We start from the raw sequence: 15,641 nt of genomic DNA, 5'->3' as shown, positions 1-15,641 counted from the left end.
AAAGGTTGTACAGTGTCTTGAGTTAAATATGGACAGAGTGTACGTGGCTGAGTTGCTGTTTACTGGAGCCTGGTGCTGAGCATGATAGAGGCATGGTGACCGTCGTGGATACTTCATCTACTGAGGTCTCCAAAGAAAAGGGGTTCAGTGTGTTGCCCACCAGACTTCTCTCCTCAGCCTCCAGTGGTGCAGAATTTGATAAGAACAGGGTACAAAACTAGCATTTCAGATCAGAGATTTAGAGAAGAAAAGAAAGCACACTCTCATTCAAAGTTACTTGCTTCTTTTTCTTGGCAGAGCGGAAACAGAAAGAGGGCTGTCAAGAAAGCATATTATTGAAGGTGGGTGCTTCTGCTTCAATTTTATTTTTGGCTGTGGGCCCCTCGTTCAAGAAAGGTATCAACCAAACAAGTTCAGAATACACTGGAAGAGGAAAAAGTTCTATATGAAAAGTACCACAATCAACCAAGTTTCTTCTTGGGGTTAAATATAGGGAATGCAGAGATGTAGAGGGGAGAATGGGAACTCGAAAGGAAAAGGCAAAATTGTATAGAACTCTTCTCATTTTCAGCTATTACTAATATTAATAAAACATTCCCACAAGACTTTTTGAAAGAGCTTTGTTGAGATATAATGTACGTATCATAAAAGTTTACCCATTTAAAGTGTACATTTTATTAGTTCTGAGTATAATTACGGAGTTGTACACCAAACACCTAATCTAATGTGAAAACATTTTTATCACCCCTAAAATAAACTTTATACTCACTAGAAGTCACTTCCTATCACCACCTCACCCCCTCCCACAGTCCCAAGCAACCATCAATCTACTTTTTATGTCTATAGATTTGACAATTCTGCATATTTCATGTAAATTAGATCCCATGACATATGATATTTTGTAACCGATTTCTTTCACTTAGCATAATGTTCATTCATGTTGTAGCACGTGTCAGTATTTTACCCCTTTCTTTGCCAAGTAATAGTCCACTATATGGATAGCCACATTTTGCTTATCCATTTACTAGTTAAACTACATTTGGCTTGTTTTCACTTTTTGGCTACTCTGAATAATGCTGCTATGAACATTTGTGTGCAAATTTTTGTGTAGACAAATGTTAAGACTACTATACTTTTTAGTTTTTATTTTATTATTGTTTAGATTTTTTTCAAATACATATATTTTTTATTTCAATAGCTTTTGGGATATGAGTGGTTTTTGGTTACATAATGAATTGTATAGTAGTGACCTCTAAGGCTTTAGTGCACTCATTACTGAGTAGTATACTCTACTGTTTTAGAAGGGTATATACATATGCATAGAAAAATGTATAGAAAATTACCACTAGGTAATTGATTCCTGGTGCATTACTTTTGCAAGGCACTCAAAATTTTGTGTAATTTAGAAATAAACAGGAAATAAAACAGTCAACAAGAACCATTATGTAATAAAGTACTACTACTCTACTTAATCGTGAAGATTGTGAGAATTGTGAGTAATTTTTGTTTATTTCTTGCTTGTCTATATATTATAAAATTTTACACTTATACTTTTTGCAGTAAAGAAAAATGTTAAGAGTTTATACTAGTTTGTGAAGTACAGATGCTCCTCAATTTATGATGGGATTACATCTCAACAAACCTATCTTAAACTGAGAATATCTTAAGCTGAAAATGCATTTAATACACCCAACCTACTAAACATCATAGCTTAGCCTAGCCTACCTTAAATATGCTTAAAACACTTACGTTGCCCTACAGTTGGGTAAAACCATCTAACACAAAACATATTTTATAATAAGGCCTATTTTATAATAAATTGTCACATGTATTAATAATTTATTGAATACTGTTCTGAAAGTGAAAAACAGAATGTTGTATGGAAACTCAATGTACAGTTTCTACTAAATGCATATCACTTCCACAACATCATAAAGTTGAAAAACCCTGAGTCAAACCATTGTAAGTTGTGAACTATCTGTATTTCAAAAAAAAAATCCAAGAATTTTGTAGCTTTAGGTTCATGATTGATCATTGAAACAAGTGATTTTTCTCCTTTTTAAAAAATAATTTCATTTACTAATTACTAACATCACCAGAAATGTAAAATGTGCTCTAATCTCACCACTTCAAAAATAAAAATAGATAAGGAAGCCAGCTTCTCTATTTGCTCATCCAGCCTCATCCCATCCCAGAGTTTGACAATCTGTATATATCTTCTTCACCTTTTCTCTATGGTTGTACTGACTTATCTATCTATCCATCCATACAAACACTTGCTTATATTTTAAATATATATATAAACAGTAGAACCAAGCTACAAATATTAACTTAAGTCTTGATTTTTTCTCAATTAAAATATATAACTTACAGATTATTTTCAGCTTTTAGTGTCATAAAGAATTATACAAGTGACCATCCTTAGGTAAATAGGGTAGATTCCAGAGTGGCATTTCTAAGTCAAAGAATTATACAAATTTTAATACAAAATTACTTTCTAAAAGGAATATGCCATCCTGTTAGATGAGTTGGTCTTATCTCCTTATGTATATATTTATTTATTGGTGAGTTTGAGCTTCTTTTAATAATTTTGTTCTTCTTTTTCTGGAAATTCACTCTTCATGTTGTCAGGCTGTTTTTCTTTTGATTTGTTTGTCTTGGTCATAATAATTTGCAGGAACTCTTTGTATACTAGTGATGGTCACTGTTTGCTTGGTTATATGTATTGCAAATATTTTGTCCCGGGCTGTCATTTCATTGTGAACTTTTTTCTTTCCATGAACCTAAGAGATAATGTTTCATTCGAGTATTTTTATTCCAACTTGGAAGCTGATGATCTTTATTGACCTATAAACAAAACTACATTGAAATATCTTAGACTTACAACAGAAAAAAAAATAGTTTCAGTATTCAATCACTGAATTTAAAATGAAGACTTTTGAAGCCAGATCTCAAAATGTGTATATATGTGTGTGTGTGTATATATATATATATGTTTTCTTTCTCGATTGCCAGTGTGAACCATATGTGTGTGCATGTTTGTGTGTGTGTACATAGATATATACCATAATAATTACATCACCCCATTGTCTCCAAAGTCTTTATATAGGTTTGGTATCTCTCACTGACTATTTTTAAATATAATTTTAAGCATATGTGCTTTGAAGTCAGACAGACCTTTGTACAAGTTCCAACTCTGTCATTTATGAGCTAGTGACTTTGTGCAAGTTCCTTAACCTACCTAACCTCTGTCTCCTTAACTATAGACTATAAATATAAGGGTTACTATATGGGGATAAAAATTATATAATTCACATTGAGCACAGTGTCTGTCACATAATAAGCACTTAATACATGTTATTTTTGTCATCATCAACTGCTAGTCTTCATTCTGTGGATAAGGATACTACTAAGTAGTGACATTCTGAAACAGCCACAACAAATGACAAACTTCTAGCCCTCAGAAAAACCTCCAGATTCCTCACCCAAACAGCATCCTTTCTCAGGCCTTAGTGTCCCATTTGACATTGTAAAGTCAAAGCTAACCTGCCTCTCAAAACTGTTACTGCCCTAGCATTCCTGCTCCAGCATTTGCCCTCATGACTTGTGTTGTCTTCCATGGAGTTTGTCAGTGACAAATAACCAAGTCAGCTCACAGAACCACGCTCACAGAATGAACAGGGCAGCAGTTTGCTGCCAGAAAAGTTCTTGCTTTTTGTTCTTTTCTTGTTAATCTAATTAATTAGAAAAGAGAGATTCCGAAAATGGTTGACACTGGCAATTAACAAAGAAATATAAAATCGAAGAGAAAAAGAAAGGAGAAGGTATGCTACTATACTCCTCACTGAATCTCCATGGCTCTAATATTTACCAGAGTGTGTACATAATTTCAGGGTTCTTTCTTCTTTCTTGACTTTTTTTTTTTTTTTTTTTTTTTTTTTTTTGAGATGGAGTCTTACTCTGCCACCTAGTCTGGAGTGCAGTGGCATGATCTCGGCTCACTGCAACCTCCGCCTCCAGGGTTCAAGTGATTCTCCTGCCTCAGCTTCCCAGGTAGCTGGGACTACAGGCATGCGCCACCATGCCCAGCTAATTTTTTTGTATTTTTAGTAGAGATGGGGTTTCACCATGTTGGCCAGACTGGTCTCAAATTCCTGACCTCAGGTGATCTGCCCACAAATAAGCATTTTTTCAAGCCTCATATGACATAATAGAAATACCTTAAATTCCCTCCACCTTTAAATAAGTCAGGAATTCTCTTAGGAACTAATCTCTGAGGATGGATAAACCAGTTCAGCTGAAATTCAAGCTGACCCAGATTCAAACTTTAACACAAAATTTCAAACTTTTGAGATGGAAGAAGAATTGAGATCATTTGTTATTATGTTGTTGTTGGTGGTGTTATTTTACAGTCCACAGTTTCTGCCAAAGATAAAGCTTTGTGATTACAAGAGAATTAGCTCAAAGTATTTTCTAGGCAGGCTGAAATTAGGGGATTGAGTGAATTTTGCAGAAAAGCAAGGACATGAGATGAGACCCAAAATAAAGTTTAAAAGAGTTTACAAGTTATTATCCTTGGATTTCACTGGTACTTGGTTCTGTGATGAAGGTGACCTCATTCAACATTGGAGATTTGTATACAAATTAAATTTGAGAAGTACTATTAGAGGATAAGACAGAAAGTTCAAATTGATACAGAGTTCAGGCCACTTCTGTGCTGGCTGACCTGAGCCACCTGAATTAGTTTACAGAGTATACGATGAGCTTGACTTGTGTATAATGTAGGTTTGAAAGAGTTCATGTTGAAAGGCCTTTTTAATGAGCCCAAAGTTCTTGACTTAGATCTGCTTAGGTGTAATGCTCTCCTTAGATTCACAAGGAGGAGGAAGAAATTTCACTAGTAGATTGATTGCACTCATTTAGAATCCCAAAGTGCCCTCGGGTTCTAAAATCCAATTTACTCGTTCAGCCATTCCACAAACATTTGTTAAACCCCAATTTGAGCCAATGTTGGAATAGAGCAGAGCAAAATCCTTTGGTGCTGGCTCGGCATGGTGGCTTATGCCTGTAATCCCAACGATTTAGGAGGCTGAGACGGGAGGATGGCTTGAGGCCAGGAGCTTGAAACCAGCCTGGTCATCATAGTGAGACCCTTGTCTCTACAGAAAAAAATAAATAAATAAATAAATAAATAAATAAATAATAAATAAAAATAAAATAAAACACGTTCCTTCAGTGCCTAATGTAAAGGAAAAGAAATAGTTTGGTAGGTCACTGACTAAGAATAAGTAAATCTCTTGTGTATTCCAACAGCCAAAAGCTGCGTCTGACTCTACATTTGCCTTTCAGATAAACAGTTTTGTTATGCAATTCAAAACACAAATCCACTGCCATTGTTTTTGGAGTAGGAGAGGAAAATAATCTGAGAAAGCTCTGCTTGAAACTTTTAAATTAATAACAAATGTTAAACTCTATGAACTTTAAAAGAAAAAGACAATCTATGATTTTTCAATTAAAGAATACATTTCTGAACAAATGGATTTGCCACAGGATTTTTTTTCCGTGTACTACATTCATGTAAACGTACATCACCCATCGAGGATAACCACGTTTCATAACAGGAGGCACAGCCACATGCTGAATATGATTCCGATACAACTCAGCCTTTAAAAAAGAAGCAGATGTCTCAAATTATGACGATAGGTCTGCTGAGAAAAAACTAGAAATTATATAAACAATGTATATTATTTAAGGCAACTTTTTTTGCAAGCTAGATAGAAAAGCAAGTGCGTGGTAGGTGTAAAAGGTGACGACACAGCATGCTTAAATAGAACCCTTGCAGAATCTCCAAACTACTGATTTCCTTGCTTCCACACAAACCTGCAGCACCGAACACCCCATCCACCTCTAACTGTGCCAATCTGCTGACTGTCTGGAATAAGCATATTTCTTTAGAAACCTGTGAAATATGCTTAAATTGAATTAAGGTTACCTTCTAAACATTATGGTTCTTGTTAAACTTTGGAACCTAAAAGAAAAATGGACTTAGATTTTTTTTTTTTTTTTTTTTTTTTTTAATGTAGTCACTTGAAAACTATTTTCTTTAAGTAATTTATTTTCCTGTGAACTTTTGAGAAATTGCCGGTTTACTTCTAATTATCTCCTCAAGGTCAGGGAGCATTTCTGCTGTTTCTCCTGTTTTCCCCTCCCACAGGTGCTGGGTTAGTGCAGAGGGACAGGCTAAGGTCAAATTGCCTTCAGCAAGTGCATTTACTGCACTGGAGCACTTAACTCCTTAGGTTAAGATTGGCTGCCCAGCTGCCCTTCTGGAGCCAAGGTTAATGCATTTTTGCATGTCTACTTAAACTTAAAACAATATCTGGCCCTAAGCCAGTGCTCAACAAACATTTGCTAAATGGAGATAGAACATGATGACTTGTTTTTTTGAAACTAAACGTAAATGACTCTGAAGGAGATACTCATGAAACATATCTTAATGAAAAAGCAGGAATACCTGGTTTGGTTTGTAGTCACATGAAAGACCAAAGCAGGAAGATCAGCTAGCACCATTTTGTCCTTGGACAGATGAGGAAACTGAGGCTCAGAGAGGCTAAGGGATATCACAGGGTTATTCAGGACAACCCAAATCAGTACCTTGAATCCCAGACCCTGTGCCTCACCTCCTCTGAACGCCAGACTGGTCCATCCAGCTGCCAAGAGCTCCATGTAGTGACTGAGGTGCTGCTTAGACTAAACTTGGCTCCCCGACCACCTCCGGTTAGCTTTCCCCCTGACTGCCCCATTTAGTAACAGTCACTTCACTTCTCAGGCCCCAAATCTAGGAGTCGTTCTTGTTTACTCTAACCTCCACACCCTATATGCAGCACACCAGCAAGTCCGTGTATTTCTACTTACACCACTTGTCTCCAATTTATACACCTCTCACTAACTTTGTCTGAGCTGGATGGGCTGCAGTGGCTGTGCCTGCCTTCACTCTTGTGCCTTCAGGTCCCTCTCAGCAGGTGGAGCCATCGGTTCAAAATGGAAATCTGATCATATTATTTCCCCTGCTTAATCTCCTCCTCACTGGAACCTCCCCTACCAGTGTCTTTAAATCTTACACAGAATCCAAAGTTCATACCATGGGTTACAAGACTTTATGTGATTGAGATTTGTAAAGTGAGTGGATAGTGTCCTTTGGAGGGACAATTTCCTTTCATTCCACTTCAAAGTCAGAGGAGGGATCACTGGCCTCAGATACTTGAATTTCTTGCCAAATATCAAGAGAGAGTGCTTTTCAGAGAAAGAATTAAAGAGGTAGGAATGACCAAATACCATGAGGCTGACCTTAGTATCAAGTCCATATCATTAGTTCCAGGTACACATTACAACCTTGAACAAGGAACCTGTGCCAATAGATGCTCTCAATATGCACTGTTAGAGCTCCTTGGGATGAAGACTGTGTCTGTGCATCTTTAAACGCTGAGAGCCTGGCACAGTCTCAGGATGAAATTGGGACTCAATACATGCTCATGGGATGGAATAATAAATGACAAAAAGTCACACCTATCTGTGACATGCCTCATCACACAGTGCTGTAACAGTGCCAAGTTATTTGTAGCTGCTTCTGCTAGTTACTCTCAGCCCACACTGAACTGTTTAGAAGAGAACAGGGAGAGAGGGCCATTGTCAGAAAACAAGATACTTATTTCGTCTGCCAAGCACAGGCCAGAACTGTCATTAAATGCCCCTCTCCAAAACAAGGGGTCTAGTGAAAATTGTTGGCATTTGGTCTTTTGCTGTCTTCCCCCTGGAACTTTCCAGATGTGAACACCACGGTATAATTTCTCGTTGTGGTTCTGTAGACTGTGTTACACAGCTCTCCCAGGAACACCAATTCTGAAGGTGTCAGTATTGTGCAGTATTGGCCCACTGCAGACTAGAGAATTGAGTCTCAAAAAAAGGTCAAAGAACCCAAGTGGGGTCCCAAGCATGCTAGGGTGCAGATTTCCAGACTTTCAAACCTTGTGATATCCTGTTATTTGTTTACTTAGTATTCCTGTCCTTTCCTTACCTCCTCCCTGCATACAACTGTTCCCAAAAGTGGCTCATATCATGATATTTTTTCACTTTAATTTAATTTCACACCGTTTCTTGAAATAGCTGGTGATACCCTGTGCCTGAGCATCACGGAAGGTTTATAAGAGCAGGCATTAGACCTCATAACATCTGTCTGCCCTAATCTCTTCATCAAAGCTTTTAACAAGCTGCCATCACAGACAGTCCTTTCTCAATGGATGGAAAATATTTCCGGAACAATATTCAAGCACTCCATCTTCCTGTCAGAAAACTAATTGTGGCTGGCTGATAAACCAGTATGAAAAATCAAATTTAAATGAACCAAATTTAAATTTATAAGAGCCTCATTTAACATGCAATTAATTTTATGTCTATAATAAAGAGAGTAAAGCCTCTGGTCTCCCTGAGGAATTAAAGAGGCTGATAAGAGAATGCTAAATGCTGTGCCCCATGGAAATGGGATAACATGATTCTCAAACACTGTCATCCTTTTGGTTGCATAATATTATATACAATATGTTCTATTTCAGGGAAGTATTAATTTTACTAAAATTAATTTTTTTCTGAGTATTCATAGAAATGTGACCAAATGGTTAGGGCTGAAACATAGGCTGTTGGTTCCTAACTCCCTTTTCAAGTTCTTATTCTCTCCTTTATATTACCTCTTCAGTCTTTATAGCTTCTAATGTTTTTGTTTCTTCCCCCAAAATGGGGAATAATAGAAATGTTAGAGCTCAGCTATATTTTATGTTCCTTAAACTTTGTTCCAATTAGTAAAATGTTGAGCAAAGGCTTCATTTGCTAACCCCTTTATATTACTATTAAAACCAACATTTACATTAAGATGGGGTTGGGGCAGTCATTTATTTCTGATTTAAACCATTCTAATGAGTTTTATGAATAAATGTATCTCTGGCTCACTATAAGCCTATTAAGTGATCCAAAACATAAACATTAATTTGCATTGTTCAAGAAGAAAAACACTAACTGTTGGAAAGAAGCTGCTTTTTATTCTAAATTTTGCTTCTGGATATTGCCTCATACAAGTTACTGTGAAGGTCGTTCCTAAGTATGTATTTTCCTGTGAGAGTGATAATATTCCTGAAAAAGTTCTAAGACTTTTCTTGTTGGGGGAAGTCAGCCTTTGATGTAATTTTAAAACGTTCTAGGGTCAATTAGCAATCATTGTATTCAAAGCATTTTTGAAACTATTCCAATTCTATTTTTTTAAAGTAAATTATTGAAAGAAACCAAACTTCAACTCTTTGAATACTGCTCATATTTAGATTTTGGGGTTTGTTTCCTGCTTCTGCTCCCAGGATTGAAGGGCTCCCTTCAGAGGCTGCAGCTGGAGTATGTGGATGTGGTCTTTGCTAATCGACCAGACAGTAACACTCCCATGGAAGGTAAGTTAAGAACTTTAATAAAATACTCTAGAATTCTTGATTCAGTTTGAGGACTTACTCTGCTCACAGTAGGAAATGAATTGTATTCAGACTGATTGAACTGAATGTGGGAAAAAAAAATATTTCTGACTGATGCCTTTTGGCCTCAGCATTTACCCCCAAAACCAATGCTCTGTCTGCTGCATCTTCTTATTTTAAAGCAGTTGAAGGCATTGGGTTTGTGGCTCCCGCTGGTTACAGTGCTCACCTTTTCCAGGTTCATTTCACTTTCATGATTTCATCAGCTAAAACAATAAAGTTAATTGGAAAGGGGCTTTATAACACAGCCATCATCATTTCACAGTAAATCCTTTGAGGGTCTTCCTATTTTATAATGGCTCTAAGTCTGATTAGTTTCCAGTCTGTGGTAGCAGTGCTCAGTGGTGCCACCAGCGGGGATTCCACAGCAGCAACTGCTTCAAAGTAAGATTTCATTGCAGTTTGATTGTTGATTCTCAAGGAGCTGCAACATTTTATCGCCTTTCTGTTATAACTGTTTGAGGACCACAGTTTAAGCTTCTTCCTCTGGAAGCTTTCAGAATGTTTCTAAAACCAGATTTTCTTCAATTTACATTTATTTACGGAACTTGCTAGGATGTTTGAGGCAGAAGATAGTTTGAGAGGATGAGGATGAATTGAAAAGAATGTTCCAGTTAACTGAAGTTCAAAATCACATGGATTATCACTTACCTGAGGTGACTGAGAATGAAGATATTTGAGAAAAAGAGCAAAAATGAATATTCTGGTTATTTGAACAATATGATATGGATTACCACTTGTAAAATAATTAGAATAGTTTGATTCACATGAGATTACACTGAAGGTAACTTTGTCCTTGATGATTCAAAAGGCAGGATCTTGTAATAAACCAGATTCTGTAAAAAGTGATTCTTGTTATAGGGTTATAGAAGGGTTATAGTAATGGAAAAGTATAAATGATTGACATATTATAAATTTTTCTAGGTTATATTTCTGACCATAAAAAAGTTATGGAAATTATTTTCCTTGCCATTTATCTCGTTCTCAACTACAGAGAAATGTAAAATATACATATTCTTATATCTAACTTTCTCCTACAGTTTTCTTCTTTCTTGAATCTGGGTAAAATTAGGAGTTTATTATAAACAGTATCAGTGTTGGAAATTTTCCATGGAAATGACATAAAACTGCATATTTTTTGTCAAAGCAAAGATTAGGTGTTTGATAAAGCAAATCATAAGCATAAGAAGTTTTTATTGCAAGGATAATATGATGTCATACAACTCTTTTTTATTTTTTATCTTATTTTTCCCTAAGTTATTGGGGTACAGGTCATAGTTGGTTACGTGAGTAAGTGCTTTAGTGGTGATTTGTAAGATTTTGGTGCACTTATCACTCGAGCAGAATACACTGCTCCATATTTGTAGTCTTTTATCCCTCGCCCCTCTCCCACTCTTCCCCCCAAGTCCCCAAAGTCCATTGTAGCATGTTTATGCCTTTGTGTACTCATAGCTTAGTTCTCACATATCAGTGAGAACATATAATATTTGGTTTTCCATTCCTGGGTTACTTCACTTAGAATAATAGTCTCCAGTATCATCCAGGTCACTGCAAATGCTATTAATTCATTCCTTTTTATGGCTGAGTAGTATTCCATCATATATATATATATATATATATATATCTCACAGTTTCTTTATCCACTCATTGATTGATGAGCATTTGAGTTGGTTCCACGATTTTTGCAATTGTGAATTGTGCTGCTGTAAACACGCATGTGCAAGTATCTTTTTCAAATAATGACTTCTTTTCCTCTGGGTAGATACCCAGTAGTGGGGTTGCTGCATCAAATGGTAGTTCTACTTTTAGTTCTTTAAGGAATATCCACACTGTTTTCCATAGTGGCTCTACTAGTTTACATTCCCACCAGCAGTGTAGAAATGTTCCAGTCATACAATTCTTAATGACACATGAAAACAGAGCACTAAAGTTATTTAGTCTGCAAAAGTGTCAAGTAAAATGCCATTTAGTGAGGTCTATGAAAGACTGGAATTGCTTCACATTTTAGGTGCCTAGTGACTATTTTCCTCTTTTAGACAGTGTTCTTTGCAACTATACCATGTACAGGATAGCAGAACATCTAAGATTTTTAAGGATTTTTTTTCCCCATCTTACCTCTGCCTTTTATTTTTGGAATATATTGTAGGAGTCTCTCAAACAGAAAACATAATTTGCATTACATTTATAGAAGGAGGAAATCCTCAATTAGGAGTCAAACTATGTGACACCAACAAGATAATGATGTCTCTTGTATCAATATTTATAATATGTTGAAATTTATTAAAAGAAATCTTCAAAGTGTTTTTAAAAATAATTGCTGCTGTCTGGTGGAGTTCACAACATTGTTTAGCCTTTGTGGGAATCAGAGAAAATTTACATTTTCCCCAAGTAGTTTCTTATACACAATTCCACAAAGCGGAATGGGAAGCTATTTTATCATCAGTCATTTTCCAAGTTCAGGAGCATAATGAAGACTGTCAAACAATGGAGATTTGCCACTTGTTGATAAGGTCAAGGCACATGGCATTTTGTAGCACAGCAGCAATCAACCACCTCATGCTGGAATGTAGCCTGCTTCCCCTCACCAGCAACAGGAGACTCACCCAAGCAGGCCAATCAAGTTTTGAGGCTTATTCTTCTGGGAGGACCTAGCAGGGACATTCCACAGGCAGCTCCTCATGCAGGACTTGTTCCAGATTGAAATCGCATCCATGTGAGTTTTTCCTAGCTTTCAGAAAATGTTTATCCTCAAACTTAGTACACTCATTTGTTCCAAGGTGGGTCTACTGGAACAATCAGAGTTTGATGTAAGTCTCTGGGAACACATCTATACATATAGTCTTTTCTACTTTACTGTGCCAGGGGAAAGTACTGATCTGGGAAATAAAGAAGCAATAGGAAATAAAGAGACAGGACTGTCAGGTGGACTTGGGTACATTTGGCACCCTAAAAATGGGGGAAAAATAAGGTGCCTGTGTTAGTTCTGGATTCCACGTTGTTGAGAGTCACCTTTGCAACAATCTTGTAAATCATACTGTGTATATATGGGAATAAAGCTGTACATGTACAATGGGGGTATACCTTAGGAAGACTATTAGTGTTTCTAAAAACATGACAGAAGTCAAATGTTATTTATAATCAAATTACCCTTGAAAACACTGCAGTAACTCTGTTAGTCAATGATATTCTATTGGCTTTAGTTAATTATTCAATTTATTTTTCAAATGTGGTGAAAAAAATCATCACTAGATAGTTGTCCAACCTTTTTATTTTTTGGTAGAGGCAGAAAAATCCTTAATATCAAATGATATTACTTTTTTCTTGTTTCAGCAACTCACATTGGCTATTTTAGGCTCACTTGCATCCATTTCTGTTTAAGTGACAAAACAGTGGTTGCCAAGTATATATTGTTGCGTATTTATATATTAAATCTACATGTATTAATACTATAGACCCTTAGCGTTTGTAAATCATTTTTATTGATTTCAACTATTATTTGTCAACTCCATGGAGTCACAACACATGCTGACGTAATTTTGCTGAGGCACCTCTTTTAAACACAGGGGACATAGCACTTTCAAATGAGTTCAACCCAACTCAGTGCTTGCTCTTATTTGTCACTGATTACCGAGTAGAGTAGTGTTCAAGAACTTGGAGACACTGAGAGTCTCCAGTCATAAACTATGCAAATGTCAAGGGTCATGTGTGTGCCCACAATGAGCATCGCTAAGACACGTTTTAAACAACTTCCATTTAAACATTATTAAAATGCCAATTGCATTCATGTGATTTCTACCATGAAATGATGTTAATTGGGAACATTTTAAAAATAAACCAAGATGAGTTTCAGCCAGTTTCTACATATCGTATAGCAACCATTTGAGCCAGAAAAAGATTAACTGCAGCATCTTTATAATATATTGGCATCATATATCCAATTAGTTGTTTCCTTCCCTTATTTCTTAGAAGATCAATAGACAAAAAGTGAGTCCTCTCAAAAGAATGGCTGTAAATTCCAAAGGTGCAATCAGTGGAGAAAGGGGTGAGACACTTCATTCGCAATCTGCAACCCCATGGAATACAGTTAGACATTTTCAGGCTATGGGAAGATGTTCCTGACAACAGAGGGGAGCTTGTGTACTTTTTCCTCTGTCCCTCTTGTTTATTTTTTCTGGTTCACCTAGTAGTAAGTCATTTTTCTTTCACAGCATCTGTCATGCCATCTGTCTCTGCTACAATATCTGGCAACGATGGTATGTTTTCCAGTCCTAGAAAAAAATCAGCCCCACATCCCATTTCTTCCTTCTTATGGGTCTCTGTTCCTCCCAGTAGAGTCACTGACAGTTTTTTATGCTCTATGAAGCTCATATCCTTAATTCTCTCACTTCCACAAATCCCTAATATGTATTTCAAAATCTTCTCTCGAGCTCATTAGACAAGAAAAAGTTCAGGCAATAGAGTCAGTCTGGACATGGATGGACAAAGAGCATTTGTGTGTCCAAGGACGTGTATGAGGAGTTTTTTGTTTGTTTGTTTGTTTGATTTTCTGTCATTCCCAAACACCAGGCTAATATCTCTACCTATACTATTCTCACTGCTCCAGGAAGAAGAGATTGAGCCTAACTGTGGTCATGAAAGGAGAGTGTAAGCCTGTACCCCTTGTAGACAAAAGCAAAAAGAGGGGACACACTAACTTGTTGATCTAAGAATCTGATTTCTAAATTAAATTAAATTTTAGTTAGTATTTGATTTTAAAAACACTTGGAATTGAGTCTTTACTTTTCACATAGAGCTTTTTGCCAAAACTGATTATTCTTACAGAATTCCTGAGTCATTAAATATTATTTCCATACTGATTACAGTTCCAGTTATTTATTTTTTCCTGCTAGCAGATCAGTGCAGACATAAAGCAGCCCATATGTCTTAATTTCAAATAAGAGAAGCAAGACCAAAGTTAGCTTCACTTATTCCCATAGTATCATCTTGTTAAATAACCCATTCCATAAGTATTTCTTTCTAAGCCATCTTTTTTAGTGTTGTCATGTGAAAGTAGCCATCTATGGATATTCAGGGATTCAGGATATCCAATGACAACTCAGAAAATGCCAGAAAGCAAAAAACATTACAGTATCCCAAGTTTTCTACATTTTGACAGTTCCAAACTACTGGACCTAGATATATAACTTCCAAAGTAAAAAGTTTTCAAAACAAAAATTAACCACCTAAAACCTAGAAACATCATTTACCCCACAATAGATCAGCCCTTCCACCTCTATCTTTTATTATCTTCCCTGAAAGTTACCTTCAAGCTATCCGAAAAAACATGATATAGAAGGAAATATTACAGCACTGTCCAATAGAAATATAATGCAAGCCATATATATATAATTTAAATTTTCTATTAGCTACATTTAAAAAGTAAAAAGGGAGGGGAACAACACATACCGGGGCCTGTCGGGGGGTCGGGGGCAAGGGGAGAGAGAGCGTTAGGACAAATACCTAATGCATGTGGGGCATAAAGCCTAGATGACGGGGTGATGGGTGCAGCAAACCACCGTGGCACATGTATACCCATGTAACAAACCTGCACGTCCTGTACATGGCATTTCTGAACTTAAAGTAAAAAAAAAAAGTAAAAAGAAACAGGTGAGGTTATTTATTATATTTTATTTAATGTGATATATCAAAACTTATCACTTCAACACGATCCATGAGTATCCAAAAGTTCCTAATGGCGTATATTACATTCTTTTTTTTCCCTACTAAGTCTTTGTATAATCAGTTGTGTACACCCTAATTTGAAGCAACACATTTCAACTGCTCAGTAGACAATTTTAATTAGGATCAGCCACATTTCAAGTGTTCAATAGCCCACATGTGGCTAGTTAGCTACTGTACTTGACCACACAGGCTCATAAACTATATTGCCAGTCTAACAGAGCCTCAGGCACATAGTAGGTGCTCAATAAATATTTATTGGTTGGATGGATGAAGGACTGAACAAGTGTTTGAGTGATTGAATGAATAAAGCTCCAAAGTTAAATAGCTCTAACTTCATTTTCCTCTACTTGAAAACCT

At 36.4% G+C, this 15,641-nt stretch overlaps 1 protein-coding gene across 5 annotated transcripts in view; it reads left to right on the top strand.

The window, feature by feature from the left end:
- KCNAB1 (potassium voltage-gated channel subfamily A member regulatory beta subunit 1) overlaps nucleotides 1-15,641 on the top strand; it is a 414,948-nt gene that overhangs the window by 344,356 nt on the left and 54,951 nt on the right. For 3 of the 5 annotated variants that reach the window (XM_025374902.1, XM_025374903.1, XM_025374904.1), the window contains exons 7-8: nucleotides 298-341; nucleotides 9,399-9,485. In XM_025374902.1, the coding sequence (XP_025230687.1) occupies nucleotides 298-341; nucleotides 9,399-9,485 (131 nt within the window). The remainder of the gene's footprint in view (nucleotides 1-297; nucleotides 342-9,398; nucleotides 9,486-15,641) is intronic. The other 2 variants (XM_025374905.1, XM_025374906.1) reach the window with 1 other exon arrangement.

The sequence above is a fragment of the Theropithecus gelada genome, chromosome 2, assembly GCF_003255815.1.
Source record: "Theropithecus gelada isolate Dixy chromosome 2, Tgel_1.0, whole genome shotgun sequence".
Lineage (NCBI taxonomy): Eukaryota > Metazoa > Chordata > Mammalia > Primates > Cercopithecidae > Theropithecus > Theropithecus gelada.
This window is presented reverse-complemented; position numbering and strand designations above follow the sequence as displayed.